At 50.9% G+C, this 25,444-nt stretch overlaps 1 protein-coding gene across 2 annotated transcripts in view; it reads right to left on the minus strand.

Annotated features, from left to right (window-relative positions):
• Positions 1–2,225: 2,225 nt before the first annotated feature.
• Positions 2,226–25,444, minus strand: part of CYSTM1 (cysteine rich transmembrane module containing 1) — a 29,020-nt gene continuing 5,801 nt past the window's right edge. The window contains exons 1-3 of one of the 2 annotated variants that reach the window (XM_074883790.1): positions 19,814–20,116; positions 18,680–18,927; positions 2,226–2,661 (exon numbers count right to left, since the gene is read on the minus strand). In XM_074883790.1, coding sequence (XP_074739891.1) covers positions 2,555–2,661; positions 18,680–18,908 — 336 coding nt within the window. In that variant the 5' untranslated portion in view covers positions 18,909–18,927; positions 19,814–20,116 and the 3' untranslated portion in view covers positions 2,226–2,554. Of the gene's footprint in view, positions 2,662–18,679; positions 18,928–19,813; positions 20,117–25,444 lie in introns of those variants that run through there. The other variant, XM_074883789.1, reaches the window with a different exon arrangement.

Consider the following 25,444-nt stretch of genomic DNA (forward strand, 5'->3'; position numbering starts at 1 on the left):
GTCCCACCCCAGGCATCAGCCCCTCATTCCAACAGGCGATCTGGAGAGCTGCTCTGGGTCACCCGTGGGACAGGCATTGCCTGGATGTGGGGCTGAGGCTCTGTGGGGACAGCCCCGAGTTCCTTGGGTTGCCTTCCCACCTGCCGTTGTGCCCATGTGCTCCCTGGGGCTTGGGGCTGGGCCTGCGAGGGGCTGAGGGCCCTGGGATGGGCCTGGAGTGGCCTCTCCCCTGCTGGGCTGGCTGGGCTCCCGCGGGGTGTGCGGAGGGGCTCCATTCCCTACCTGGCCTGGTGCTTGCTGGCGTCTGGCACCACCCAGCAGAGCCACAGGGGTGGGCAGAGCCTCCTGCACCCGTTCTGGTCCTGGGGCAGGGCACAGGCCTGGCCTGGGCAGGCCGGATCAGCCTGGAGCTGGGCTCAGCAGCCAGGGACGCCCCGGAACCCAGGGCAGCCTCTCCCCATGGCGCGTGGGAGCTGTGGTGTCCCCAAGGCCACCACAGCACCAGGGGCAGCATGTGCAGGGGGTCGCTGCTGCGGCCACCAGGACTGCAGCCGCTTTGTGACGGGTGCCAGAGCAGGGGCAGAGCACGGTCAAGCTGAGTCCTCGCCTCTACCCTCACCGGGGTCCGGGGGGCAAATGGCCCCAGACCAGCCAGCCCAGACCAGCCCCTGCTCCTGCCTGTGGCACAGCAAGAACCAGCCTCGTGCCCAGCGAGGCCACTCCTGGGGCTGGAGGAGGGGGCGAGGGGCAGGCAGGGGTCTGAGCGCAGGGCAGCTGAACGCACCGTGTTTAACACCCCGCACCCCTGCCGAGGCACGGCGAGGCAGGGCCCAGCTCTCCTGCGCCCCGGCAGCTGCCGGGGAGGTGCTGGGACGGCTCCTGGGCAGGGAGCCCCTGGGAGCACGGCAGCAGCCCTGGGCCTAGGACTGCAGCCTGCGGAGCGGGGGGGCAGCCCCTAAGCAAGGGGCTTGAAGGCTGCTGGGGACAGGCTGCTGCCAGGGGCCCTCCTCAACCCAAACCAAATTGTCTTGCCCCAGACCAGAGCCCCGAAACTGCATTTCTGAGACCCAAGCGGAGGTGCACAGAGTACCCGGGCTGTGCCAGTCAGGGGGGAACTCCCCGACAAGAAGCGCAGAGGAACCCAGTGAGGTGCCTTGTGAGGCCTGAGCGAAGCCCGTGGCACAGTGGCCGTGGCCCTGCCAAGCAGCTCGCAGCTGAGCCCCGGCTTTACCGGGGTTCCCTTCAGCCTGGGTGCCAGAGCCGGGCCCCAGGAGGAGCAGGGGAGCAGAGCTGCTGCCTCGGCTGTGGCACAGGAAGAGCGTTAGGGGACAGGCACAACCCTCCCCCTTCCCTCGGGGAGCCTGGCTGCAGCGTACACAAACCGCCGATGGCGAGCACGGCGCTGCGCAGTCCTGCTGCAAAAGGCACGAGAGCACCAGGTACCGTCAGGCAAAGCAAAGCCCGTGTGTGTCAGTGCACCGGGACTGGTTTCGCTCCTGGGACAGGGAGAACAGCAGCGAACTGGGGCAGTGGGCAGCTGGGTGGGAACCACCCCCATGGCGACAGCAGCGGGTTTCCACACTTTTCTGCAGACAAAATCTTTTTATCCCTCTTCTGGCCATGGAACAGCTTCAGCTGTACGTCCTCAGCACTAAATTAATCCATGGCCTTGTTTCTTCTTACCCATTAGTTCAGCCCCCCAAGCCCGCACTCTGCAGCAGGGGGATGATGGATCACTGCTCAAACCCCCGGAGCAGGAGCGACCCTCCCCCAGGAGCCACTGGCACACGCGTGCAGCAGCTCTCTGCCATCCCGGGAGCTGCTGCAGAGGGCCCCAGTCCCAGGAGGGGACCTCCACATCCAGCCCTGAGTACGCAGAGGGATGAAACCCTGACCGGGCTGTCCTGTGCGGGACAAGGGGGCCGCTGGTGTCGGGCACAGGCGCCCCCCCCTCCCCAGCCCAGCTGGTTTCACTGCGCTCTCACGGCTCACACAGCAGGTTGCTGCAGAAAATCCCCCAGACGCTGGTGACAGCAGGGCCAGACACCCCCCGGCCAGGGACCAGCAAGGGGCTGAGGCACAGACTTCTGCAGCAAAGCTGCTCGAAGCCAAGTCCATCCCTGCTGCTGCAGAGTCAGCATGTGTGGGAGGCTGAGAACAGACAGCGACGGGGGAAGCACACCCTCTACGGGACAGATTTATTGAGACAGTCAGGACCTAGCAAAGAAAATCAACTGTTGGCTTTAATTATTGCATACATCTTCATTTCTAGGACTAGGAAAATTTCAACTGATAAATATACATTTCATCAGAATGCCTTTGGCTGAAATACACCATTAGCACATTCTTCAAAGTTACAACAAAAGTCTTAGAAATGTTAAAAAGGGATTTTTCCTTTACTAAAATAAAGGAGTGCACCCCCCACCCCAACAAGGCGCTAGGACTGACAGACGGGAACCCGCGGCTGTGCAAAGCAGAGCGTTGATTACAGTAACAGAAGGAAGTCAGGAGAGGAGTGGGGAGCCTGCAGAGCGCTCCGCGAGAGGACCAGCGGTCAGGTCAGCATGTCCCAGAGGCAGCAGCAGCAGAGCGCGGTCCAGCACGCCGTCAGGCAGGCGCTCTCGCCCGTGTCGTCCCTCCGCCGCTCCTCCACGACGTACACTGTAGGGGCAGGAGAGCTCGGTCAGTCGGACAGCAGCGCGGCAACGCCCGCAGCGGCCAACCCGGCCCAGCCCCGTGGCCCCCCGCACCCCAGAACTCGTGTTGGGTGGCCCACGCTTGGCGGAGACAAGCAGCGGCACAGGCGAGCGCTCACAGGAGCGGAGGTGCCGGGCTCTGTGCTGCGTCCGCAGCCCCTTGGGCACCATTTCATCACCGCAGTGGCACCCCACGGGGACTTGCTGCCCCCTCCCATCACCGGCAGCACCCCCCAGAAGGATCCTTGGGGGAGCACTTCTGTCTGCAGCCAGGCCCAGGCTGCTGGGACTGCATGATGGTACGACCTCGAGACAGGCAGCTGGTGCAGGTCAGCCAGGCCCAGGCTGCCGCTACGTCGCAAACGGTTATTGAGCAAGAAAACAGGCTTGGTCTGGAAGGCTCTGAGTGAGCTGCCCTCCTGGAAGCGCTGGTGCCTAAGCCTCCCTGCCTGCCCCTGCCCTCTGGCAGCCCCCAGCCAGCGGGAGGTCCCCGGAGCAGCGAGCCCGCAGGTGCCCCAGCTGAAGCCTTCCAGGCCCCGCACAGCAGCCGGTCCCGGGGCGGGCAGCACCCAGCCCAGGCAGCCGTACTGGGGGGGACCCTGCACTCCTCCTACGGCATCTGTGGTGCTGGGGAGGGAGCACATGAAGGAGGGTGGCGGGTCAGATGTGCCAAAGGGCCAAACTCCCACCCACCTGTTCACTCGCTGGCCCTCCTCAGCAGGGCAAGGTGGGAAAAGAGAATGAGAAAGCCTGTGGGTTGTATAAAGACAGGGAGACTGCTCACCTATGACCATCATGGGAAAAACAGGCTCATCTTGGGGACAATAACATTAATTTATCACTAATTAAAATAGATTTGGGTGGTGAGGAATGAAGACAAACACTAAAACCACCTTTCCTCCCGTCTCCTCCTCCTCCTCCCTGGAGCAGCACTGGGGGACAGGGAGTTGGGTCTGTGCCCTGTGCACAGCAGCTCCTCTCCTCTCTGCCACGAGCGATGGGACCCTGTGTGCCAAGAGGGAGGTGTCACCTGCGGGCTGGGGTTCTTCCCCTGCCCTCTCGGCAGAGGCCCTGCCCCCCCAGGCAGCCTGTGTTCTGTGTACACTGATCAGGCACCTGCTGATGGAGAAGGCAGCTCAAGGCTCCTGGCAGTGGGAGCAGCTGCCCTGAACCAGAGTGGGCACTGCTGGGGGCAGGCGCAGAGCTCCCAGCTGGCCTGAGCTCCAGCACGGCCCAGCCTTTGGGCACCAGTGTAGGGTCCCTGCCAGCAGAGCCTGCTCCAGCACGGGTCTTCTCCACGGGCCACAGGTCCTTCTGGAAACACCCACCCGCTCCACAGTCCTCCACAGGTCGCAGCAAATACCTGGAGCACCTCCTCCTCCAACCCTCTGCTGTTTCTCACTTTCGTTCCCCTCCCTCTCTGGCCTTTTCCATCCTTTCTTAAATACGCTCTCAGAGAGGCACCACCAGCTTTGCTGATGTGCTCAGCAGCATCCTCTGTAAGTCTGCTGGGGAGCCTACAGCAGGACAAAGAGGCGAGGGCCCAGGGCAGGAGGTAGTCCCAGGGTGAGATTCAGCTACTGCCTGTGAAGGGCCGGGGGTAAGTGGGTCCAGACAAGTCCTGGGAAGAGCCGAGTCAGTGGCAGAGCAGTGTCCCTCCTGCCCCTCAAGGCTGGAGAGAGCTCACTCTGCATTTTGGGCATTGGGCAGAGGGTGCTTTTGCACCAGCCAGCGCTTCTCAGGGGTGGGAAGAGCTTGTTCTTCCCAGGCAGCAGGCCCCACAGAAACAGCAGGGATCAGCTCTGGCTGACCCGGCTCTAAAGCCACCCGGTCCCTGCGAGGAGAGCAGGAGGTGGCTGTGGCGGAGCTGGGATGCACAACGTCCAGAGCCCCCTCCGGCAGCCTCCACAGCTGTGCTCAAGGAACACCAACAGTGCCCATGGCCAGAGGGCTCCAGGACCAGCAGCAGGCGGGTGGGTTCCTTGCCGCTGGGTCACTTCCATGCACAAAAGCCAGTTTTAGCACAGTGAAGATGACAAGAACCTGCCTGCTGCCAGGTCTGGCCAGGCCACAGGCAGGAAAGGCTGGATAGGCACCCAGGGCAGAGTTTTCCAGGAGATGCCAGCTCCTGTACCTACAAGTGCATTTGCAGTTTTTCTGCTTGTTGTGTGCTTAGACTGGCACCACTAAGTCAGCTTGCTTTAATAAGTAGCCGTTCCCTGGCACTGCTCCAGCCCTATCACACATAAAACTGCCTCCACCCCTAGGAAGTCAGGGCAGGGATCAATCCTTGCTCCAGCTTTGTGTCCATCCTGCATGCTAGGGGACTTCCAGCCCTGCCTGCTCAGCACCCGAGGCACAGCCAGCTCTTAACAGGCTAGCAGGCGGCAATCCTCGGACTGCCAAGGGGAGGATGCCTGGATCACTCCCACAAACGCTCAGGGTATCACCTCATGGCCAGAAATAATTTCATCTCTGCCCCTCAAGGGCTGCCCAGAAGCTCGCAGCAGGCTGTTGGGATTTACTGCACATTGCCAGCTGCCTGAAAGCACAGGAGGGAGCCCCAGGTTTCGACGGAGCTGTCCCAGCAGTGTCTCCTACCTGAGGTCAGTGTGCTGCCTGCTCTTTCTGCCAGCCCCTGAAGCCCATTTGGGACAGATGAGTTTACCTTTGGCTCCTGCTCACTGAGCTTGGGCTATCACGCCCAGAACTACAGCAGATTGAAGGCAGGCATGTGACCTTCCTTCCTTAAAGCTTTCTTGGGTCTGTTTGTTATGGTCTGCATGGGAAATACGCCCTCACACAGGATTCTGACCCAGGCAGGCAGCTAGTGCTTTAAGTCGAGTGGCTGAACGCAGACTGTTGACAGGCAGAGGCCTGAGCAGGAGACAGCTCATGTCATCAGCCTGGTCGTCCTACAGGAGCTTTGTGCTCAGAAAAACACACCCCCCACCCCCAGCTCCCTCTTCACCACTTCAGTTCTCTTGAGACCCATGGCTGGAGGATGGTGGGCTCTGGATTACATGATACCGAAATCCTGCCACCATCAGCGTGGGGCAGAGACAGGAGCAGCCCAATAACCCCGTCACATATCTGCCTTCAGATATAGTCTGTACTGCAGCCTCCCTCTTGCCAACGGGAATAACACAGAGAGGAGGCATCTGCTGTGCTCCAGAGGAGCCCCTACATGGTGCTGGCAAAGCACCACTGTACATCCTCCCTTTCAGGGCTTTGCAGCTGCCTGCGAGCATTCAGCCACAGTGTGTGGTGCCCTTGCTTCAGGAATGCTGGGGTGGAAGCACATCTCTCTTGCAGACAGCCCCAGGAGGAGGCTGGCAGTGTGCTGCACTGCTGTGACAGGCTGTGCCAGAGCAGGAGAGGTGCCACGTGCTCTCCTCCCCCAGAAGCTGCCGGCCCTGCCTGCCCCAGCAGAGCCAAAGCAGGCACCACCAGGCAGGAGCAGCCAGGACCTGAGGGAAACCTGGCAGCCCTGCAGCAGTGTGGGAGGCTGCACAACCTCCTCCCCACGGCCTGTGTCCAGGGCAGGGCTGTGCCCAGGGCCCGCAGCCCTGCTGCACCAGCAAGGAGCACAGAAGGAGGTCGGTAACTTGTGACCTGGCCTCCTCCTGCGATCCAAGAAAGCCTATGGGATCCCTTTGAAAGGGTGGACCACAGATCCATCCCATCCAAAGGGAAATCTGTCCCAAGGCAGACAGGACTTCGGTCAGGCCCTTCCCTCCTACCCACCTGCAGCCCCAAACTTGCACTCAAAAACACGCATGAAAGACTTGCAAAAGCATGAAGACCTGTGAGCGTTTGACCTTATACAGCATTCTATCAGTAACTCTCTAATCGCTGCCTGCTCTCCCTGGTGAGGTGACCCCAAGTCTGCTCGTTCCCAGACACCTCCATGCAGCGCAAGCTGTCATCGAGCAGCCGGTGGGGTCCCCAGCGCAGCGGGCTATAGCAGTCACCGACTGCTCGGCAACAGGAAAGAAGGGGACTGTGCCCTGCTGTCCAGGGCAGAAGTGGCTTAGCAGAGCTGCCCACACAGTTTTGCTCTCCCTCCCTGACCGGCACTGCTGGGAGCAGCCTGACACCCTGACATTTGATCCATTTACCCTCCTCGGCTGAGCAGCATTCTCCCCTGCAGCACACAGAGCTGCCCTTCTGTCTGGCTTCACACACTGAGCTGTGACAAGAAGCGAGCCCTGGCGCCACATAATGCCTTTGTGCAAACCCAGCCACACACGACCGAGCTGTTCAGGGAGAGCAGCAGGGCAGAGCTGCGCAGAACAAGTTCAGCTTGCAAGGACTGAAGGAGGCACCGGTGTGTTGCAGGGTAGGAAAAAGCAGCTAACTCTTGGGTGCCTTTGTTTCCTCTGAGAAGGTCCTGTTACAATGAGCAAAGGCAAACCACACACCAAATGCTCCAGGAGTCCTGTATAAGACGACGACACGCAGTTGTTCAGCAGGGCAGAGCGCGCATGACACAGGCAGAGAGGGCCAAGAGCTCCTCACCACAGTGGAGTACTGCCAGCCATGCTCTCCTGCCCACATCGAGCTGGGAGAGGATGCTCACCAGCTGCTGCCATCCCTCGGAGCCCACAGATGAGGGTGCTTTTCCCATGGCTGCTCAGGAAGCTTCCAAACCAGGACCCTGCGCTGGAGCCCCAAGTCAGCTCTGGTTTCTAACCAAGCGCTGGGTGTCATTCAAGCTTTCCTGCCTCGGAGCCGTGGAGAGCTGCATTACTGCTGCCAGAGCACTGCCATAGCCAGAACTGAGGGCCACAGTGCCCGGAGACATCCAGATCTGCACAGCAGAAGGGGGCTGGGAGAACGTTTAGGGAAACACTGGTTCCTGGTGGTTTGGAGACAGCACAGCAACTCTGACCTCTGGAAAACACCAGCTGGAACAGATACCACAGAACTTGCTCCAGAACAAAGTCCTTCTTGCAGCTTCAGGCTGAGTGAAACCCAGGGGAACCCCACACCCTTCCCTGCCCCAGAACAAAGCATGTGACACTCCCAAATCTGGTGGGCAGCGTAAGGTTACACTGCTTTGGGGGTGCCTCACATACCCTCAGCGCCCTTGATGGAGCAGCTGAGAAGGATTGAGCTCTCAGGCTGAGAACATCAGGCCCGAGGGTGGGTACCCTTTCCTCTGGGTGAAGTGCCAGACCTCAGTGCTCAGAGTGCAGGCAGCTGCTCTGGCCAGCCTCTGGCAAGCATCTGTTCACTGGAGGAGGCCACGTCACTGCAATGCAAACCATGGGCTGGAGGGCAGTTACTAGTTTCAGCCACTCCTGTCAAACCCATCTTCATCCTGCTTGAAGGTGGCCATATCTATAGATGCAGTCAAGGCACCATCCGGGGAAGAGTTTTAGCACCACTGCCTTTTACTGATAGAGTTAAAGCCACGTTGCCTTCTGGCAGCTCAGTGCTAAACTACCAAGGACCAATGCTTGAGCATGCAGAAGACACGAGCTGTCAAAGGATACATAAACATTAGCAAGTCCTCCATCGTAGCACACAAACCAGTAAAGGATTTTGCTGGTGAGATGACAACTTGCAAAGAAGTCAGTGAAATCAAGTCTAACTGCACACTCTGCTGGAGGATGGGTCTCTACAACCCTCCCTGCTCCAAAGCAGAGTTGAAATAGATGCTGCCCTGTGCAATTTATAGTAAGCTGTCCATGGCTGCAGGCATACAAGGAGAGTTTGCCCAAAGTATCTATGATTAATCCATCAGAAGTTTTAAACTACAGCCAAGCATCAAGGGCATACTGACAAAGCATGTTCAAAGCATGTATAAAGTGCTGTTATGAAACACCTGCTAAAATATTAAACAAAATGGCTTTTCCAAGTCTGGGCCTGTGCAGTGGGAAATCAGCACTTTAAGTACACAGCTGCTCAGCTGACTCTCGCTGCATGTTGCCTCTCAGCACAAGTGGGTCACAGTGGTAGTGGGCATTGCTCCTCCCCTGCCAGCCAGCACCTTCAGCAGCCTGCGTGGCACTGCTGCTGGCAGCTTCTGCTACAGGCCTGCACTGAACTGGCTCATACACAGGCACAACTGCCCACCAGCGATTCAGGGCAGGACTGGGACAGGAGAAGGGACAGCAGTTAAGTCAAGACCTTTCTGAGACCCACCATGGGTTTGGGGGGTGTGCCTCTGTTAGAAACAGTGAAACAGCACTGGGAAGAAGCCACACCCTTTCATTCTCTTCTGCTAAAAGCTGAAAGTCATTTAAACCTGCAGTACGTTGTGGCACGAGTACCTTTCTGCAGAAACCCTCTGAGACAAAGCTGTGGCTCTCCCCATGCAGGGGTTTATGGTACTTTACCAAACCCATTCACCTTCCAAGCTCAAGGAAAGCCCCAAAGAAGCCCATTTGAAATAGACATTTGAGAAGCCGCTGCCTTTCACTGCAGAGTTCCTCTCCCAGAGAGGGAAACGTCTCAAGAAGGTAGTGCTCTGCCACTGTCAGCTCACAGGAGCTGGTGTCAACCACTGCTGCAGTTTGAGAAGAAATACAGTCGCTACTGAAAGTCTTCAGACTTCAAGAGCATCTGGGCAACGCTCTTAAGTAAAAACAACCACCTCTCCCTTACAGTTTGAGTTTAATGATCACTTTCTTTGAAGTTTCATCAATGCTTCAGGAGTTGCAGCTCTGTCACTGTCACCAGACAAATTGCCAGAGAAACTTTAAACACAGCCATACAGCATTAATGCTGAAAAGATTTTCTCATCAACTAGTTGGGTGTGGGGCTTATACAGGAAAGGATAAGAGCAGAACAGGTGAAGGTTGGTCAACTATTCACTTACAGCTACCAAAGTGCATAGGGTAAAGAAACAGTTCAAAGGAAGGCTAGATAAACTATCCTGAGCCAAGCCCCTCATTAAGCTGGAGACACCCTATACCAATCCTCTCATTTGGACACTGTGCAACTGAACATCAGCTTCAAAGTACTAACACAGAGTGACAGAAGTACCCAAGGAAATCAAGAGTGAGTGGTAGCACCTTTATTCACTCTTCCCAGTCTTGCATAAGCAGAGTATTCCCTATAAACAGTACAGTAAGAGACAGCATAACAAAACCCTAAGCACCTTACCCAAAAGTCTTAAAATCATTTCACTAGGAAGTCTTGCACAGCACATTAGTGGTGCAAGACACCCAACATCTTCCCAACTCACTTCAACCAGCAGTTTTCCATTAACAGAGATCAGGTTTTCTACTGGAATAGCTTTGCCAACAAAACCCCAACCTAAAATATGTCAATTAAGGGAACTGCTGGTGTTGTACGCCTCTTGTCAGAAGCTGAATGCCTCCAAGCTAAAGCCACCCAGTTTGCTCTGGCAAGCCTTACTGGGGACTTCATTAGCTGCTCTGTGCCTCTCTTTTGTCCAAGGTCAGGCACTCCAAAGATCTCCTATGGCATGCCAGGGTCCTTGTCACTATGAGCAGAAGCCCATTAGTACTCTGGGACTGGTGGTCCAACAGAGAAGAGAAACAAGGGCAATTTCTCTCAGAGGCACTAGACAACACTCAGTTGTTTTGACGCTTCCACTGTTTTTTCTAAAACAGGATGGGAGAGGGTACAAGCTGAGCAGACCTCTCATCTTCTAATCAACCTTAAAGAGTGTAGATCACAATGAATCATGCTTACCCTGCAAATGGTAGCACTCCCTGTAATCACAGAGTACCAGCCTGCACAATCCAGTGCAAATAACTCCCACTTGATTTTAAAACAAATACTACAATACCTCGTTATGTCACGTACAGTCTGCTTTATCTTAAGCATACACATTCTGTTTCTTCTCGTACCTAATTGATATGTTAATCATTAGCTCCATGAGGGAAAGGCATGAGCAGTACTTTTCACCCAGTTTGGTATAAAATAGATGGTGACCTTAAGACTGTAGTGCTCTTTATCACAGTGCCTTACTGGGTCTACAAGGATTGCAGTACAAGGATGCCAGCTTTGATGACAGAACCAGCCCATCCTGGCCTAGGCACGGACATTACTGTTAAGGTACTGACTTACCTACATGGGGAGCACCCCCCCAAAAAAAAAAGCAGCAATGGTGCCTGAGAGCCCTTGAGCTCTGCAAGCCCTCCCAAAAGTCTTGCTGCATGTCACCAGGCCCCTGGCCCTTGCCTAGGTATTTCAGGTATGGCACCAGGCAGGCAGCAAAAGCTCACTTCAGGTAAGCCAAGGGGCAGGCTCAGACAAGAACTCAGGAGCCCAGGGAGAAGCGAGGTGCATGCACACCCAGGGGCAGCCCAGCCTAGCACCAGCCAGCTGTGGAGACTCCTTCCTCTTCCGAAGGCAAGAGGGCTAGGAGCATGAGAAAAGCACTATGTCTTGAAGTTTACCTTTCTTTAGCTCCAGCTGCGTACTAGCACACAGACCCACTCTGCGTGCAGACAAGTGAGTTACACTCCTAGCTGCTGTTAGCTATTAGGCAAGGCCTGGAGCACACAAGAGGAACCAGCAACAAGCAGATTACCAACACTGCTACTGTAGACCAAGAACTCTTTCTGTGGTATCTGAACGGTTGTTTGCCATAGTAACAACTGTTCAGAACAGAAGCGTTAATTAATACCACAGTCTTCTCATCTGGGAAGATGCACGCAGCAGAGAAGGGACCAATAAGCCTTTTCCCACATGTGAATAAAGTGCTTTTTATCACAAGCCACTTCTGCACCAAGAGCTTTGTTTTCACCTGTCCAGTCAGCAAGCAAGAAGTCTTGCTTAAAACTGCACAACACCATTTTAATAATAATTTCTTACAGGGTTAAGTGCTGCCCACAGTAGATGGCTAAGTCAAGTCAGTCTGTGCATCTGATTTTACCTTTAAAACATTCCTACCCAAGTCCTTTGAAAGTCTTCCCATTCAGGATGGAGGCCAGAGAAGGATAAGTCAGCACGAGGGCGTTGGTTTCTAGTCACTGTCACCTCTTCGTGCCTTGGCTGACACTAAGTGTTTCTGAGCCACCCTTTGGGGTACACACTGCAGAGCCGGCACTGCAGGAGGAAGGAACACCCAGCCCTGACCTCCCAGACAGCCATATGTCCTGGAGTAAACCCCACGGAGACAGCAAGTGCAGAAAAAGAGATTGCATGACTGGGGAACAGGGACCCTAGCACTTCAACTAAAACTTTCACACTAGCTGTCAACAAGGCTCCTCTCTGCCCCAGGCCTCCTTCCTCCCTGGCCTACCTTCAGGGAAGAGCCTGGGCTCTAACTCTCTTGGCAAGAAAGGCATTTAATTATTCTTTCTCCTCTCTGGGGATATTTGCTCATGCTTAACAGCTTCACGCCTGCCACATCACTCCTTTCAGCCCAGAGGCTTTCACTGTACACACAGTCTCTACCAACACCGTATTCAGATTTCAGGAAATACTAGAGCACACTCCTGAAACAGATAGCAGTCAGAGCCTGATGGAAATACAATAGCCTACTTCCGAGCAAAAATCTTCCAAAGTTGCAAGATGCTTAGAGCAAGTTTCACAATCCCCAGCTGCAAACACAAACAGCTCTACTGCCAGAGTTACCCGAGTAAAAACCAAGTCACCTGAGTAAAAAACAAGTATCAAGGAAGCAAACTGTCAGTATGTTTCACCTGCAAATCGCCTCTGCCACCAGACAGCTGCTGCTGACCCAGCCCAGATTTCAGCCTGGACTCAAGCAGGAGCAACTGATCTCAGCTGCCCACACTGGTATCAGACCTGCTCTCTTCTGTGGCTGCATGACCACCCAGCAGGTGAGGCAAATTGCTGCCTTTCAGTTCCCACAAGTCTGAGAAGCTCTTACGATCATCCTAGAGAGCTGTTTCAGCTTTCAGGAAGCTGAACAGGCAACACATTTCAGGGAAATCACTGTGCAGGTGTGCCAAGTGAGCATTTTCCAGAGCCAACGCTGCGCTGGCCACATTTTACACAAGGGTAAAGTTGTTCCCCTCTCACACACTGCATGTACTCCAAGCATGGGTTATGTCTGATCATAAACTGTGTAGAAGATTTTCTTACAGCTGAGCTCAGGGCTGGGAAAGAGGTGAATTTCCTCACCTGAGCACACAGGGATGGAATTCAGAGATCTTTGAGATAATGGAAGTTATACTAATTATCATTTATGGAGTATAGATGTGCCCAGGAAGGATTCAGCATCTCTAAAAAGCAGGGCTACAGGCACTCCTTACAGGAGAAAAGCATACCTTATGTAGTAAGGACTCATGTCTCTGCAGAGTGTTAGCAGGCATTGGCCAGCTCTCCAAAGCACTATAAACCCCATCACACAGCTTAGAAAGCGTACAGGAGACATGTCATATAATAAACCAGCTTCCCCCCAGCTAAAAAGTAGAGTAATTCAGGGCTCCAGACCCTTCAGTTTTCTTCTAGACTGCAACAGATGCAGAGACATCTCCCAAAACTAGAGAAATTGAGAACTTCCTCTAACATTTTTTTATAGTCAGTGAAATCTTAATTTAATGTTAAAGCAAGGAGGCATTTTCCACCAAGTCAACTGCAGGGCTACGAACAGCACATTCCTCAGCTTGAGTCAGTGTTTTCCCTGAAATTCAGCATCAGTCCTAGATTTAAACAAGACCTGGCTTGGAGGGATTTGCACAGCACAAACTCAGTCTTACAAGAGTGTTTACTTACAAGCCTTCTTAAGCGTGTTCTGGGTGACAGACAGGAGGGACAAAGTCCAGTTTTAAATCAAAGGGAACATGCCACAGTGAGTAGTCACGCAGGGTAGGTAGCAAGACTCTCCTTGAGCAGTCCCCCCAGGGATCAAGTACCACAGTCTGTTTCAAAAGGCTTTACACAATTTCCTAGGTGCCCAGCTGACAAGGACTGTCCAGAACAGCAGCCTCATTTAATTTGGTCCACCACAGAGCCAGCCTTAACCTCATTTAGCCAGTCTGTTGGAAGCATGTTTTCAAATACAGGACCTGAGTTTGAAAATCCTTCTCTTTGCACGAAGCTTTTCTCAGATTATCCCCTCCTTCGGGGTGAAAAGCAGCAAAGGTGAGGTCAGACATCAGCCCCAGGACAGCATTGTTTGCCAGCAAACAGCCCCCACGGTTTGTGCAGTCAGATGACATGAGCCAGGGACAGAGGGAGGTATGATGCAGCAATCCTGGGCGGGGGGGGGGGGGGGGGGGGCGAGAGAGAACATTAGGTTTTAATGCAGGCTTCAGTATGAGAAGCAGATAAGACGATAACTGCCAAGTAAGATTTTTTTTTTTATGGCACGACACCAGCTGTCTGGAGTTGCAGGTCCTGAAGGTACAGGAACAGTTAAACTAAATGCTCCCACATAGTGCTCGGAAAGGGTCAATATACAGAGAGAAAGTCTGCTGGAATTGCCACATGCTGCCCTCCAAATAAAATTTTGCTGGGGAAGGCTCAGCTCGACACAGTTTGAGAAGTGAAAGGGTACACTGAAAGGCACCAGAGAGCCTAACCAGAGCGATTAGGGTCCCCTCCTTTCCACACAGAGACTGGTAAAGAGGAAAAATCCCTAGAGCAGAAGGCAGGGACTGTATCTAGGTGACCTGTTTATTCTCGCAGCTGGCCAAACATTAGGAGGCAGGCAGCATCACTGTGACTATTACTCTTATCACAGCCGGCTTTGCTACAAGTAATCAGCTTCCAGAAATAAGATTTCCACCCCGTGCACACAATAGGTCAAACGCAATACTGAGCTTTGTTTGCCTCTGTTTGGAAGGAAGGCTGCTGACGGAGCCTGCTTCCCTTTGGCACAGCATGGAATAGCCTCATCCATTACGTTGTTATGTATCAGTGGGGCGGGTGGGGGGGTGAAATTAAGCTGGGCAAATTGCTAACATCACCTAGTGCTTTCAAAATTAGTATGTCACTTTGTACTTTGGCTCATTCCACTTCTTTTTAAAGCACGCCATTATCAACAGCATTACATTTCACTGTAATTTACATAGACAAGAAAGCACCTGCTGACCAGTCAGCAGATACTGTGGTTTCCTTATGCTAGTTGATACCAAATTATTCTATAATGAAAACACTGTTGCAGACATGAGATATTTTCTTCCTCCTAAGCAAGCCCCTGGTCCTTACGCCATGCTCCACCCAGGCGCTGTGCTCCTACTGCTGTGCATTTCCCAGCTTTGTTCTGGTGCAGGTGAGTTCCCTCCAGCTACCCAAAGCATTGTGTGACACCAAATGGCAGATCTACAGTGTTCCAGGAACTCACGCCTGGGCAGACATGAAGACAGCCCTCAGTTTTTATAGCAGGAAAGATGCAGATGGAAATCAGCACAAATCAGTTCACGGCGCTAGGAAATGGAATCAGATACCCTTAAGAATAACATCCCTCAGGCTCAGCATATGAATTATCAGCTCTAAAGGTAAAGGTCAAGTTGTTTACTTCTAATGAACAACAGCCAAGTCAGTTATTAGCCCTTGCAAAATGCAAGAAGTGCTGTTTCTTTGGAGACTTTGCTGTTGGTAGCCTGTACAAGCCCAAAAGCCAGCTATAAAAAAAAATAACAAAAAAATCCAAACCCAGGGCCATGAGGTCTTCTGTGCCGCCTCAACAAGCCACCTACCCTCCCTGGCCCACTGTTCCTCCACCTGGAGAAGAAACATGCTTCATGGCCTTTCAAGCCCAACAGTGTTGAGGTAACTAAGGCGACTCTGAGGGGGTGCAAGCTTGCACACACTGGACTCCATCCACTCAGGGAGAAGGGACAAAGGACCACCAGTTGCCATTATCAGCTGCAGTCTCCCTCTTCTACAGTGCTGTAACACATGGGAGTCACAGGGCCAACACCACTAAGTCTTAATGCCTAAACCACAAGCTGATTGCTACGACTTAAACCGTCATCATGGCTAACTAATCCTACACAACAGTGCTTGCTCTCCTTGTTCAGCGCTGTTCTGGGCTGTACCTTCCTCCAACAAGCCTTTTGTATATGTCCCTCTATTCAATGTCATATTGAGAAGACGACAACATCCTCCTTTCTCACCTATCTCTAAGCAGAGCCATTGCTCACTTAACAGTAATAACTTTCTCTTTCCAGTCTAGATATTACCCACTCTTGCCAAGCATGACCCCAACAAGAAGGGCCGAACCCTCCAGTCTGGGCTCACAGCTCCCACCTCCTGCAGACACAGAAGAAGGGGTGCTGTGGCTGGGTAGAAGCGTGGCTGCAGCACGTACGCCACACACATGTGACATAACTCATGCCAGCACTGCTCAGCCTGAAGAGTCCTTCAACAGCAGCCTTTGAAGCAAGGCTCAGTGGTTCACAAGTTCTTCTGCAGCATGGGTGACAAAACCGGTACTAAGTTTAAGCTGTTTCCATTACATCTCAGATGCTTTCTGTATTAAAAAGAAAGCTGCAAGACATACGAGTTTTTTCTTCTCCAAGGGTCAACGGAACAGGCTATGTCCATTGCTACTCCAGACAGGCCACAAATTGTTAAAAAACACTGTCACTATGAAATGCTACTTTACCATCAGATTGAGAGCTCAACAGTAATTATTTCCATCTGTGTGATCCACTCAAGACCAAAATATGATGCATAATCACTTCCACACATTAGCACACCAGCTATGATCCACAACGTAAGAGCCCACTCTGCAGTTTGCCTACACAGTAAAATAACTTAAAGTATGAAATTTAAAGGTATAGCAAATTTCCTAGTTTTCAATGTGGACACTTGTTCAGAAATACTGATGCATTACTTGGAGCAGCCTAATTCATTAGATTAAGCAAAAGTCATCTAGGAGAGCAAAACATCCACTCTGAAAGGAAAGCATCCACACAGCTCTTCCCAGGTAACTGCTTGGAAACACCACAAGAAGTGACAAGCCACATTAAATCATGTCAGACCAGCTACGTAGACTGTAATGACTTGATTAAATTTAGACATCAATTTTTTCTATTAGAGGTTCAGCCACAGCCTCAGATATACAGCATTAGGATAACATGTTTTTAAAAAATTAGCTTTATTAGGGACATCCATTCTATATTAGACACTCCTGGAGGTGATCATTAAACAAAGCCTCATTGAAAGCTCTCTCAGAAGACTTCTGTTAAAGCATCACAGGACAAAGATCAGGTTCCAGCTTGATGGACTGGCCAAAAAGAAGCAGGGGTGTTTCAAAGGAGGAGAATCAAGAAAAAGTAAAAGCTTTTTGTCTGAGTCCTGACAATTTTCCAAGTGACGTTAGCTTCGATACCCACTTTGTCTGCTGGTCTTTACAGCAGTAGTACCCAAAGTGCTAGTGCCTTGCATAGCTATAAAGCACTGACTCGGGTTTTGAGGTACATGTTAGTCTCATTCCTTCCCACCCCAGGTTAGTCTGTCCATGACCATACCAGACACACTCTTGTCCTGAGACCAGCTCCCACCTAAAGCACAGTGCCTGGAGAGCACCTCTACAGAAGTGCTCCCCACACCTCCCGCAGAACAGCCCCTTTGGTAGCTCTGGCCACATCCTCTGCTACTCCAAGGCAGCCAGAACAGCTATAAGTATGTAAGACTCTTCTCAACAGCTCAGGTCTGTTTGTGATATTCACTGCAACAGAGAAAGAGAGGAGATAATGGTTTCTGACTTCCCCACTGAAGAAGCCTTAAAGAAGGCACTGGAGTTGTTGGCATGACAGCATGAGTCCCCATGCTGATGGTGAGGGGGTGAGTACACTCCCATGATGTACAAACAGATTTTACAACCAAAGCCTGTGAAATACTGACAAGAATAAACTTGGTCTCTAGGTAAGTGTCCTTACCAGCAAGATAAAGAGTTACCAAAAAACCCCAAGCTAAACCCTCCTCTTTCCAGAGGGGGAAAGGCAGGGACCACACCCAACCTTGCCAGAATCCTAGAGTTGTTGAGGTTGGAAGGGACCTCTGGAGGTCATCTGGTCCAAACCCTCTGCTCAAGCGGGGTCAGCTAGAGCAGGCTGCCCAGGACACCTGTCCCGTCAGATTTGGAGTATCTCCTCAGATGGAGACTCCACAACCTCTCCAGGCAATCTGTGCCAGTGTTTGATCACTCTAATAGTAGAAAAGGTTTTCTTGTGTTCAAAAGGAACCTCCTGTGTTTCAGTTTGTGCTCACTGCCTCCAGTCCTGACACTGGACACTACTGGGAAGAGTCCAGCTCCCTCTTCTTCATCCCTCCCATCATGTGTATGAACACATGGATAGGCCCAGCTGAGCCTTCTCTCCTCCAGGCTGAACAGCCCAACCTCTCTCAGCTTCCCCTCGTATAAAGATGCTCTGGTCCCTTAATCATCTTCTCGGCCTTCCTCTGACAATTCAAGCCTGCACCAAGCACTGCAGTGGGCTCCAGGGGTGCCAGAGTAAACCAGCACACCATATTGAAGGGGTGTGGCACAGAGACGGACCGACCAGCTAGCTGCCAAGGTAAGTTACACCATCTTCCTTCCCTTCCCAGAAATCTGTGTTTTTCCAGACAATGATAACAGCTTCAGAAAAAAAAGACCCTAGGAATGATTCCAATGGCACTATTAGATCACCTGAACAGATATTGATGCGCTCAAGAAAGCCGATACACATTAATTTGGTAGGAGCTGTACATTTGAATATTACAAGCTTTAACTGTGTAGCCTTCAGTTGAAACTTATCAACCAAAAGACAGGCAGAATGAAAGTTGTGGCAAATTTAAAGACAGTACAAAGCGCGTGTAACAACCTCAGCATAAGGATTCCCTTGAGGCATCGGCATTAAGGATGTTCAGCAGTATCTTCCAACAGCCAGGGAACTGTTAGAGACACAACAGCAAAATAAAGCAGAAAAACAGGCTATAAACAGAATCACTACTTCAAACAAGCATCCACCTCCTCCAGCCCCGTGAGGACCAGATGCTGGTAACCATATTATTTCAAGGTCAACATGTACTCGTGCATTTGCAAGCCAGAAAGGGTCACAGTTATATCGCACCACAGCTGCTAGGCATACCTGTGTTTTTAGGCCCATCTGCATACACTGGTCCTGGAGGCGGAGGTGCATTTTGCCATCCATACTGGGGATATCCTTGATAACCTGGCTGGCCTGGCTGGTATGGCCCAGTAGGTCCAGGAGGATAGCCTGGGTAGGGGCCAGGAGGACCACCCGGTTGCTGTGCATAGGGTGGGTAAGGGGCAGTTGGGCCCGGGCCAGGGTAAGGTGGAGGATTTTCGTAGTTCATGTGGGATGCAGAATCTGTCCTGCAGAAGAAGGAAAACAAACACAAGAACTGGTTTGCTTTTGTCTGCTTCATCCATGAACATATAACTCCCATTGCAGACTGCTTCCAGAGGGCCCTACATTAAATGTGAGAAACAGACCTCAAAATACGTGGTCAAGCAGTGAGTTATTTTTAACCCTATCACAGGGGCAGAGACTGAGTTGAAACTATTTCTTTTAAGTGACATGAGTTTAGCTCAGCAGCAGAGTGACTTGCTGCTTTCTAGTTGTGCATCAGCTACTCATCCTAAGACATTTAACAGTCTTGCAACTGCAAAGCAAAATCCTCTGCTTCCACTCATGATTAAATTGCTTTTAAGAGAGATTTAGAAGTGACTACTTCATGTTTCTGTCAACATTAAAGAAGAAAACCATATAGAAATGCAGCCAGTTCCAGACACGTTTGATAGCCTCAACAGGAGAAAGAGTGAACATGAACGTCCATTACACTTCTCCTAACTGTTACAAGCATCTAGATCAGCACTCTGGAGCAAGACTGTATATGAGTAATTTCCTGATGACACTGTAACCCAGCACATTGCGTATTCTTCCAGTAATATGCAACTGAATCATTAAGCAGCCACAAGCAATCAAAACCTTGGGCTCAGTCTCATTCAAAAAGCAACATTAAAGACACCTCAGAGAGTTGATGTTCATAAAACCTAATGTATTACTCATGGTACAGCCATCAAAAGACGAGACTGTCACAATAATGCAACTTTAATTAACCTCTAAGCAGCATGACTAAGCAAACCATTTCTTACATTAGTTTCTGAAGCTTCTCCCTGTTTGAGAAACAGAATTATCCTTAATTGTGTTCAGGAAGCATCCTGACTGAAGTAGTTGTACTGTGCTATTTTGTCTTACCATTGCAAGATACAGAAGGGTCACCATTTCCCCTTTGCTGCACACCTCTGCCCACATGCCACAGGCTTCAGGGAGAAATACCAGGAGCAGAATTTGCCTCTGCTGAGGCTCGCTGCTGCTGGCATGGAGCAGTAGATGCTGACAAGCAGAATCCTCTTTGAATGGTGTTGGAAAGGGCAAGCAGCTGGGCTAGACTGACCTGGGTGCTCAGTACTGTGCACCCACTCTTGCGGATGTGCATTTCGAGTCCAGGGGAGACCATTAGCACTCTAGACTGAGCTCTAGTGTGACGCAGATTGAAGAATTTCACCTTTGTAACTCTATAGTGAGCCCAGAGCAGTCATCTGACGGGCAGAAGCCAAGTGAGTCAAGCCTCTGGGGCTATGTTTAGCTGCTGCAGTCCCTGACAGTGTTGAAGTGAGCCTTGTTTGTTTACAGCTTGCTATTTCATCACCTCAGAGAGCATTGACTGTTTCTCCCCAAGGAGGGATCCCTAGGCTCTCTGCTCATTTACATGTTACTCCTGCCTGAACGCTAGCATGATGCTCGCTGCTGTACAGGCACCGTGGGGCTCCCCTGCACGCAGCCCCATCCCATTCTCGCAGCAACAGCCAGTCTGATCACACACAATGCCCAGGAGAGCACTGACAACTCGAAATGACTCCAGAGGCTCACTTCAAGGGAGCAGGGCTGACGTCCCTCGACAACACCGCGAGGCCCTCCAGTCTCAGCAGGCTGGGTCTTTCCACACCTCAGCAACCTGTAGTTGTCATTCACCCGAAACCATTCTAAGCGTTCCTCTTGCTGGGCAAGCCAGGCACAGCCCCAGTTAACTGCTAAAGCAGTGCTGTTACCTTTCAAATGGTATTTCTTAATGTCTTTGACAAGAATTTTAACTGTTTAACCAATGCCAGGGATTAGAAGAATTGTATTTATTTTTTTTCCATTGCCAGGGCAGGCAGACTGCTTAACCGCTCATTTTAAAACAGACAAGCACAACATACATTTAACTTGAGGCTCTTTAACCACCGTACTGCACTGCAACACCTCTACCAAGTCTGCAGCAAGGAAATTCTCCCTTCAAAGAGGCAGTGAAAGGCAGGCAGCAAGCCCTACAACTCACTTCAATGCAACAAATTGGGACATAATGGGTCACTAATGTTCATCTAACCCAGAAAATCATCCCAAAATAGCAGCCAAAAGCAAGTTCCCAGGGAAGAACAAAGCCAGAGTGAGTGCGTGTGTACAGCTACATACCAGTGCATGCGGCAGGGTAACGAACCATTTGGTGCTCAAGCCGGACAGGCAACCAACAGACCCCTGTGAACTGCCCCCGAGTTTGCTCAGCCTCCCTGAGCCGGCACACAGCTGCAGCGCCTGCTCCTGGCATGAGGGGATCCAAAGCTCTGCTGCATGCCTTGTGGAAAACTGCCTCCTGCCCACCGGGGTGATTGCAGGAGGTAGGGAACAGCAGTCACCCTCTGGAATTTAGGGATTCACCCACGAGGGAGAAGGCATGTGGGAGCCCCCTGTTCCAGGATGAAGAACCCCAGCCCACTGTCTGCTCCTCTGGCAGGAGCCAGTTCCTCCACTCATCTCCCCCTTCTCTGAGTCCCTCCAGATCTGTTCTAGGCTGTAAGTTGGCATCCTAGATATATACACAAGGCATTCAAACACAGCAAACCACAGATGATGGTTTTTGTTTGTAAACCTTTTCTTAAGAACCCCCCAGGGCTCAGCTTGCTTTGGTGATTGTTGCCAAGCTCCAGCAAAGCTTCACACTCATTACTTTGGTTTTCCAAAGCCCTCGACCTAAGAGGACAGTTAGCTCAGCCCATCCTTTCCAGTGAAGTGCAGTGAAGTCCAGTTGTCCCTTCTGTCCCTTCATATGCATCAATTCATTTATCTACATTCAATATCATTGTCATTTTAGTGCTGTAGCAAGGCTTAAAGGATGTTGCAATTCTTCAGCTGTCTGTGAACTCAAATTCAGCCGTGGATAACAAACTCAGCCATCACACTGCTCCCTTGCCACAGGGCCTTGTGCGGGACCCCCAGAGGCCATCCTCCACTCAGCCCTCCCTGCTCCCTTTGGTACGCAAGCAGGGAGCCTGCCCACTATCCTGTGGCTGCCTGGTTTCTGTACAAGCACCCACCATGGGACCACACCAAAAGTCCCTCAGAGAGCTGGTACAGTGGCCAGAGGAACCACATGGATAGAAAAGCATCTCGGCAGAAAGGTCGGAGACGGGTTATCAGCTGTACAAGGCTGTACCTGGTAAAGCTCAGAAAACACTGAAAGAGTGCAGTAAGACGAGAGCCTGGCTAAAAAACCTGCACATCAGCAGCTCTGCAGAAAAGTCTGAGAAACCGGACAGGAGGAGTTAAAAATCCAAGTCTGACAATGGCTTGAGCAAGCAGGGACATGGTGGCATAGGGAACAAGAAAGGGAAATCAGTGCTCTTTGTTAAACAGCTCAATGTTAGCCATGTCAAAACAGTTTTTGAAGAGGAGGCATGTTTGGAGTGGAGGTAGTAACCGAGCTTCTGCCTGTTAATGCAGGAGAGGAACTGGAGAAAGTCTACTAAAAGCCAGACAGATGCCTAAGCAGAGACCTCCAGAGAACAACAGAACAGTGGAAAAGATGAAGAATGAGATTAAGAAGGGCATATTCCACCAGGGCAAAGGTGGAATGCTTTTGTCTGCTTCATCCACGAACATACAATTCCCATTGCAGACTGCTTCCAGAGGGCCCTACATTAAATGTGAGAAACAGACCTCAAAATACTCAAGCAGTGAGTTATTTTTAACCCTATCACAGGGGCAGGGACTGTCGTGCCTTTCCCTTCGAAGTGGAGGGTAAAGTTAACACAACTTGAGATTTGGCAAGAAGTAGAAGAGAGCATCCAGCAAGAAGTTTCAGCAGCAACTGTATTGGAGATTTATCTGTGATGAATAAGAAGGGAAAACTCCTGAAGAATTTATCAAGGCGTTCAGTACACCCAGGAGGTGTTGTGGAAACCAGGTCTTCCAGAGGTCCTAAGTACTACTTCTGTCCACTCCCTCCCAGCTTCACCTCCGTTGTGCAGGTCAGCCTCCTTGCAATGGTCTTTGACCCCAGTGACATTCTTGGGAAGAATTTTTCCTTGTCCCCCACTTCCACTGCCAGTTACTGCCACACATACACCCTTCCCTACTTGCCCTTTTTGAACTGTGTGACAATATTTAGATTTTCCTCATTCTCATGAACTCATTCATGGTTTTACTTGCCTATTTAGCCCTATTTACTCACCTGGGTATGTGTTTGCAAGGCAGAGCCTTGAATCATTAAGCAGATACTTTTCAGAGACATGCTTGAACTCCTAGTCAAACGTATTATAAGCTTTGCTGTGGGTTCTCACCCCAATTAGTAATTCCATGTGAGCTGCAACCAAGACCAACTCCTATGAGCTTGCATAAGGGCTCATATCTGTGGGTTTCCTGATGAGCACCTCTGAGAGGCAAAGCTTGAAAGAAAGAAGCCAATGCATCAGTAAAGCCCTTTGTTTTTCACAGCACTGCAGGAGGTCCGTCAGGAACAGCCAGTACAGCACTGCACAGTCTCACCCGACGTGAAACTTCATTTAGCACTAAACTTAGCAAATGATTTCCTTGACTGTCACTAAGCATTTGGCATATCTGTTGCTGGTTCTCTAACAGTAGAGAAATTACTAGTCCACCTGAAGAGAATGACAAAACACGTTCCTATTCCTTCCTTTCCCACCCCCCATTAGTACATTTGCTAAGAGGTAAGTTTGTTAATATATCATTAAGTTTCCTTAAGCTATATTCGAACTCCTTTGTTTCACACTGCAGAGCAAACATAATTTCATTTACCCTAACAGAAGGGTTTTATTTTTAAACAAGCAGCTTACCATACCCCAAAAGGTTGCACCATCTCCCATAAGGTCTGCAAAAAAAGAAATCACTGTACTAAGAGTACACACACAATATATCATACAGAGAATACATATGGCACTATATGTGCATGTATATATATAGACACACAGAGATATCAATACGTAAGAACCGCCATCCCATGTGAGAACGTAAGTCCTCCTACATCTGTAACCTGTCTTTGACTAAGGCCTAGCAAAATGTGCAAGGAGAGGACTAGGATGCTTTTTTTAAGTTGTCCACTTTGGCAACCAATGCACCTTAGAGAAACAAATTTCATCATTAAGCTTTGAAAATACCTACTTCTTTCTTACTGCTGTAAACTCACTCCCTCATACAAGGCCAGCATGCCAATGCAGCTGTTACAGCACTAGTCGGTCACTGGTCCTGACTCTCCTCTTTCAGAACACTCATGAATTTGTTCTCTCTTTTTCTCCAGGCATCTCTCCCAAGATGAGAACTTTGTTTCTACAAAGCCTGTTCTATTCTGTCGTCATTCTTGCCACCCATTGCTATGCCTTTAGTTTTACCATTTGTCTGAGAGAGCAGGCTGCATGAAGCTCCGCTGCGCAGTGCTGCAGCACTCTTCCGCCTTCCGTCCTTTCCTAGCCCACTCCCAGGACAGCTCTCGCCATATGCCAAGCCAAACACAGAGCTCAAGCTGCACTGTACTAATTGCAACTGCAAGATCCTTCCAAGTGGGAATAGCTCGTGTAGAGCCTATCACTGCACACATACAGCTAGGACTATCATCCTTCTCGCACACATTGCTCACCGAAGCACCAACGCAGGCTCTTCTACCATTTCACTGACCAGGTATCAGACTCTTCCACAAGTCTCTGAAAACAGCCTTACTTTCAACCTGGCAAAGCCTCATCACCCACAAGCTGCCACCTATTTACCTGCTTTTACAGAGCGGCACATGGTGGATTATGAATCAAGTGAGATCTACCTTTATTCCATCTGTGTTTATGAATCACTGGGAAGGATTTTTTTCCCACCCTAAACTAGGAAAAAATAAATCTGTAGCCTCATTTAGATATCTGACCGCCATCTCACTTGGCAAGAGCAGCCCTGCAGCACAGCATGAGGCTCTGAACAGGCAGGATTTTTGGTCAGAAGATAACATGATGCAGGAAAACAAGAAGAATGAAGAGAACAAGGGAAAGTGTGATGGAGGGAAAGCTCTTCTGCTAGCACAAGGGGTTTCCAAACAAAGAGCCTTCACACCCTGCCAAGAAGACCCAGTTTCACCCTCTTCCCTTCTCCAAAAGGCCATTTACAAGGCTGGTGCTCCCAAGCATCTCTTCTGAGGTTAGCGTAATTCAGGCCTTCAAAGTGACTGGAGACAAGTATGAACCTGCTTCTGTCTGTTGGCACTGACAATACCTTGTTATCGTGGCAAAATTGAAAAAAGCATACATAGAAGAACCATCTGCACTTTTACACAGTAGGTGTTCACAGCTGCTAACCCACCTGCAAAGAAATACCAATCCCTACAGACAGCTGTCTGCAAGTTGGACCCTTCAAATGTAATCTTCTATGCAAGTGAATCAACTAAATACGAAGCTGTATATGTGGGGGGAGATGACAATCTAATCTGGGTACTGAAACAGGGTTAAATGCCTTCTGTTGCATAGGGAACAGTGCAAGAAATAGCCCCCTGGAAACAAATGGGGGATTAGTAAATTAAAG

The sequence above is a fragment of the Strix uralensis genome, chromosome 14 (assembly GCF_047716275.1).
Source record: "Strix uralensis isolate ZFMK-TIS-50842 chromosome 14, bStrUra1, whole genome shotgun sequence".
In the NCBI taxonomy this organism is placed as follows: Eukaryota; Metazoa; Chordata; class Aves; order Strigiformes; family Strigidae; genus Strix; species Strix uralensis.